This window comes from Stegastes partitus, unplaced genomic scaffold, assembly GCF_000690725.1.
Source record: "Stegastes partitus isolate 25-593 unplaced genomic scaffold, Stegastes_partitus-1.0.2 Scaffold1784, whole genome shotgun sequence".
In the NCBI taxonomy this organism is placed as follows: Eukaryota; Metazoa; Chordata; class Actinopteri; family Pomacentridae; genus Stegastes; species Stegastes partitus.
The window spans coordinates 47,607-53,536 of NW_007579515.1; the positions used below are offsets into that span (position 1 = coordinate 47,607).

Below are 5,930 nucleotides of genomic sequence, written 5' to 3' on the forward strand. Positions count from 1 at the left end.
GTTCTGACAAGCAGGGATCCCTCCGCGGGGCACGTCATATATGTGCGACCAGACGTCACCTTAAATGGCCATATTTGTAGTTTCGTTTAAAAACACCTTTGGTTTTGTAACTTTGCTGTTTCTATTACCTTTGTGTGGCTCTTTTCCATTCTTGTTGTTTTTTTGTTTCTTTTTGTTCCATCTTCCCTTGTTTGTTTCTTTTTACATTATTTTGTCAGCTTTATTTATCCAAAGCATTGAATCATAATTATCAATACTCTCATGCTTCTGCAAGGATAATGGAGCGTTGCTGTTCAAGCATAAAAATACAAACCTGCAACAAGACATCACCCTATGTACAGACTGTTGAATCAAATTTAGTTATAGAAGTAACATCTGAGACCACCTACGTGATTGTTTTCTATATGGAGGTTTAAAATAACTCAACAGAAGAAACATTACTACTCTTTAGGATTTTGCAGTTCATGTTACCCTCATTACTATGGCACTGGCTCTGTCTTCGTCTTCCATGTGTCACCCCCACATGCTGGCTGTCACCCCAAAATGTCTGGCACCAGCTGACAGTTCTTTTGAAGAACAAATTCTCTCAAGCATGAAGTGGGTGTTCATAAATCTTTTAGTCTTTTAGAGAGGGAGGGGGGGCAACGTGCATTAAATCACCTCCTTTCTACTCTAATATATGAATGAACCACACTTAAGTGAAGTTGAATTACACAGGATTAAAGGACAGAAATGAGACTTGATAAATGGATGTTTTTAAGAGCACAGACATGGCTAAAATACTTCTATGGCCAGCATGTGTCCTCACATATGACCACTTTGTAAGACACACGAGTTATTTTTATAAAACAGATTCTAAAGAACATACTGTGTTTGTGTAGCTGTCATCCCTCTTAAGTCAAAGAGGTTAAGTTGTTTACGAGTGACAAAAAGGCTGTCAGTGAGTGCTGAAAGACAACATAGCAAAGCAAAAGATGGAAGGATCTAAAGTCACATGCTGGTTGAATTTCTGAAAAACCTTTGTGTACTAAAATTTATTACGGAGCCACATTTAAATGGATTTAATGTTTTTCCTTGTATTTCCATTATAAAAGATTTTCATTCATTTTTCAGTCATCTTTATTTTTATGTTAAATTTCAGAGGAAGAAGTGAAAATCAAAGTGAAACAAGCATTTACAGGAGCTGTTTATTAAACTCTTTCAGGAAAGTCTATGAAGATAAAAACTCATGCAGAATAGCAAGGGCTTCATTAGCAATGAGATGTCACAAGAAGGCAAAAAAGGAGTTCAGGTGTCCTGAATCTACTTTAAAACAGGTTTGACATTTGTGGCACATCGTTCTACCTGCCTGTAACAATCAGGACTTTAGCACGGACTACATAAAAACATGCATTTTACTACTCCAAAAAGATTAGGTTCTCTTCTGAGAGAACTACCTTGCTTTTAAGCAAAACAGTACACACATAAAAAGAGCTTCCTCACAGTTTGTGCTAATCTGAGGTTAATGTTTACCACTCCTGCAAATGACTCAACATACAGTGAAGGTAAACATTGTCTTTCCAGTGTAGAGCCATTTGGCCCTTTCTCACGATGAAGGATTCCTCGTCTTGTGTTCCACAGAAATCCATGCCACTAAGGACTACCAAAGCAGACTTCATGTGAGGTCAATAGTACATGCCTTACATGTGGCCTATTTATGTACCGAGATGTTCTATGACATGATGACTACTTATGTATGATGATCCAAGGCCTGTGTAGGCCCCAGTAGTTGCACATCCCAGTTTTCATGTAGCAGACTTTTAAAAACCCACAGGCCTCCTTCACATTTTACACTGTTCACAGAGACGACACTCATTCATTTGCTTAAACACAATGAACTTCATTTCCCTCTGGAAACACTTTGACTGTAAACACGACTTTAACGGATGGCATACATTGATTAGATATGACATTCCTGTCATTCGTAAGATGGACTCTGAACCACAAAAAGATGGCAGGTCAGTTCATCAATTCAGCGGTGTGATGCTGTTTGTATGCAAACAGTCTACTGAGAAGGAGAGGATACCTGCCACTGACGGAATATAGCAAACACCCTTTTAGATTTGTCACGAGGGCCCTGCAAAGGAAGAGGAAAGAGAAATGTCAAGTATTATTTATAATAAACATACAAAGGAAACAAAGTGAAACAAATATGTGTGTGATTTGAAATTGGGTTCATGTTTGATGACTCTTGGTTGAAATAAAGATCAGAACTTCTGTCTTGCCTGTCCTGGACTGCCTCCCTCTGTGCTGGAGTTCTTCTTTGTGGGCATGAGGAGGTCGAGCGCAGCCTTCCAGCCCTGCTGATGAAGTGCTGAGCCTCCGTCCAAAAACGAGGTAACCCCCGGATCCACATTCTCTTTTCCCACAGAGATCCAGGGACACCAGTCCCTGTGCTGAGCGAGGGGGTCAAAAGCATTCTTGTGCAGGGGCCCATCCTGAAATAACAGAAGTAGGCCAAAAAAGTTGTTTGAAATAGCAAATTCAAAACAAGCAATGCAATACCATTTTTAAAATTTACCTGGATTAGGATATATGTTATAGAACCTTTTCATGAATTAGGCATTAAGCAAAACACTGGATTAAGATTATAATGTTCTTTCATGATACAATAAAAGATCTTTTTGCTGAACACTCATGCAAATGTAGCAAATCTAGCATACATGATAGCTGGTAAGACAGAGGTGTGAACTGAAACTGTTATTCTAATATAGTGAACTGTGAAACGATCTACTGAATCTAAGTGTTAAAAATACTGAAATGACTCTCAAAACAGTCGTAATGACGAGGCAGCACTGCATTGCTATCTTTTAGTGTGGACTTCAGTGAATGGAGCCCTGTGGCACAATACAACTAAAACAACAAGGTTTGAAATCAGCAGTAATCTTAGTTCTTACAGGACCACCAGCTGATGAGAGGCACAGGCGTTTGGGAGTGTGCAGGCTAGCAGCGCCATCAGTCCCAGAGCCGTCTCCTTGTCCTCTACTGCGAGTTGCGGGCCTCTTGCCTCTGGTCAAAGGGCTTGGCAGCTCTTCACTGGGGCTGGGTGAGTCTCTGCTTCGGGCACGCGAGGCCACGGGAGACGAGGTGCCCTCACCCTGTAGCATACAGCAAAGCATGGTGAAGAAGCGTGTGTTTTAAAGATTTCACTCACCACTAATATACACTGAGTGAAATAGTTATAGTTAAAATATACGTCCAGCTTATATAGCTGTTAAACCTCCTTAACTGTACCTGGTCAGATCGGGTGGAGTCCTGGCTCCTCAGTTTCATGCGGCATGGAGTTGTAGCTGGTGTAGGAGACGTACATGAAGAGTCCCTGTCTCCTTGGCCCTCATGGGTGGCTGCTGAGGCAGGACCTGCAGCCTGAACAGAGGGTCCTACAGTGTTTGGTGAGCCATCTCCATCACCTGCCATTCCCTCCATCTGGTGAAAGTTCCACAAGCCCACCTTGCGCATACAGTATGAGCAGGTGAGGATGGGCAGGTTCATGGCGTGCAGTGCTGGGCTAAGATGGAGAAAAATGTTTTTTGTCCCATGTCTCTAAATGATCTCCCCAGTCTTTTCAACATCCGTATATGTACCAATTTCTGTGTAATGGAAGAAGTTTCAGCTCACCTTGCTGCCCAGCCACAGAGAGAAACAATGCATGCAGACACCTGGACAGCCAAAGATTCAGAACGTGGAGTCCCTCCCTTTCTTTTTTGTTCTTCCTCAATCAGCTGCAGTATAACACTGACAACGTCCTCTGTCAAAGACTGCAAGGAAGTCGTGGACATTAATTACATGTGAACAACTGAAAATGGCGTATACTGATAAGTTAGAATCCCGTCCATCTATACATAAAGTTTTCTAATGTCTTTAATATGAGAAATGTTTATAATGTTTCAAATGCCATTGGTGTCAGTATCCAAAAAGAATTCTGTTGCCCTACCATGGACTTCAGCTGCTCCGGCTTCATCGCTGGCAGCTGCTGTGCAAGAAGACAGGCGCTCTGGAAGCGCTCCAAAAAGGCAGTGAGAAGTGTCGAGGGTTCAGAAGCTGGAACCAGCCAGAGCCGCTCTGAAATAAAAGGAACATTTACCATGTGGCCAACTCAAGGTTAATTCAGTTCAAATGACATGGATAGAATATATTTCATTTGTACACAAATGCTATGCACAATGTGTCCTCCTACCTGGACATGGAAAGTCAGGCCAAGGACAAAACTTCTCATGCTGCGTCTGAAGCTGGCGCGATATCTCTGCAATGCGGGTTTCATCTATTTAAAAGAAGAGAATTGCTTGACCTTTCATTTTTGGCAGGCTGGCAACCTGACCTAACTTTGCCAAAATAAAGTCTGACATTGTGTTTTTCTTTACCGTTAAGATTTTGCTTACATTTTTCAAAGTCTAATGTTGGTTGTAGTGAAGCACAAAGGAAAGCCTGGCAGCTGGAGCACTTGAGCATATCACAGCCAACGTTGATCCAGCCATATCTGGCGCACATCAGAGGGGACAGTATGCGGGGTTTGCCTGCCCATTTCAAACAGTGCTACGCTAAGGAAATTTTAAATTAGACACATTGTTACTGTGAAAGAAAGTAGAGGTTTGTGCATTTCAAATTTACAGATCAACCAATGCTGACTTTATTAGTGGTCAGCTGTAGATAAAAATGAGAAAAGGATATTGAATATGATTCCACTCTTGAGAAAAAAGCTTCTTTGTTCGTTGCCTCGCAAGGTGCTTGAGTGTTGCTTTTTACTTCCAGAACATTCACATCTCTTGGTCCACTGAAATGCACATGAAGGAAAACAGAGCTTAAGTTTCACCACACTTAGTTGTTAATTGATTGATTTAAAAATAAAAAATAAAAAAACACATGCAATTTCATTAGATGTTTTTCTTCTCATAAACTTAGTTTGCAAGGCAGACAAGTCTAGCCTGCTTGGTACAGGTCAGGTAAATATAACTAAATAGGTAACATACTTCACCTCAAACAAACTTGCATAACAGAGGGAACAAAATGTGCCAAGCTTCATTCTTTCTTGTTACATGTGCGCAGCTTTACTCTCTCTTGCCACTTAACAAGACCTACCTGTTCCACCGATAAAGTAGATAGTCTGCATAACCTAGTATTGAACATCACTCCAGAAATTAACAGCAAATTTACAGAGCAGCATCAAAACTTTCAGTCCCCACCCCCTTTATCTGTAACTATGCAGAGCAACGACAACGCAGCTGCTACCACAACACAGCTGCCCAGCACACAAACTCAATAATAAACGCAGTAAAAAAAAAATGCAATCGTGTGCATGTGAAAGCTCCAGTCCCGGGTTTACGAGCTCCCAGATTTGAAATTACGCCGAGTGGAGGCGGCTAAAGTGGAGCTGCCATGCTAAGCGGCTAACCGCACCAGCTAACCACTACTTGTTCTCCATCCCTTTCAAATCAAACAAAAAGCCTGCAGTCGCTCTAAATATGCACCTGTTGGCGCCGTTGTTTGTAGAAGAGACCCCCTCGCTGAGAAGTTGACGAACTTTCTCCGGAGAAGCCAGAGAAGACTTGTGTTGGTTGGAATTGCCGAGACGATCCCCACGACTGCCGCCGAGAGTCGCCATGATCGGCTCTGAGAGGTCCCCCCGGAAAATACACCCTGAAACCAGACGTTCCGCTTTCACAGCACAGCGCTAAACTGTCACAGTTAGTCACTGAAACCCATTTAAACCTTGTAGTAATTTGATAATAATTATCTACAACTATTCACCAGGTCGGAATTATTTATCAGAACATTTTAAATAATTTACACATAATAAATTATCTTTCTCTTTTAAAAAAAATGCAACTCTAATCCATTTTGGTGGATGGCTCCTTCCAGAGAGATAAAAACAGTTTTGGTGGCGTTGCATGGGG

General features: G+C 41.6%; 1 protein-coding gene across 1 annotated transcript; it reads right to left on the bottom strand.

Moving 5' to 3' along the window:
* Window positions 1-1,178: 1,178 nt before the first annotated feature.
* Window positions 1,179-5,641, bottom strand: zc3hc1 (zinc finger, C3HC-type containing 1). The gene is made up of 10 exons (XM_008302271.1): window positions 5,505-5,641; window positions 4,708-4,810; window positions 4,419-4,569; window positions 4,217-4,300; window positions 3,974-4,101; window positions 3,658-3,797; window positions 3,274-3,547; window positions 2,937-3,137; window positions 2,265-2,477; window positions 1,179-2,116 (listed from the first exon to the last, which is right to left on the bottom strand). The coding sequence occupies exons 1-10, from the start codon at window positions 5,636-5,638 to the stop codon at window positions 2,045-2,047; spliced, it is 1,500 nt and encodes a 499-aa protein (XP_008300493.1). The 5' UTR covers window positions 5,639-5,641; the 3' UTR covers window positions 1,179-2,044.
* Window positions 5,642-5,930: the final 289 nt, after the last annotated feature.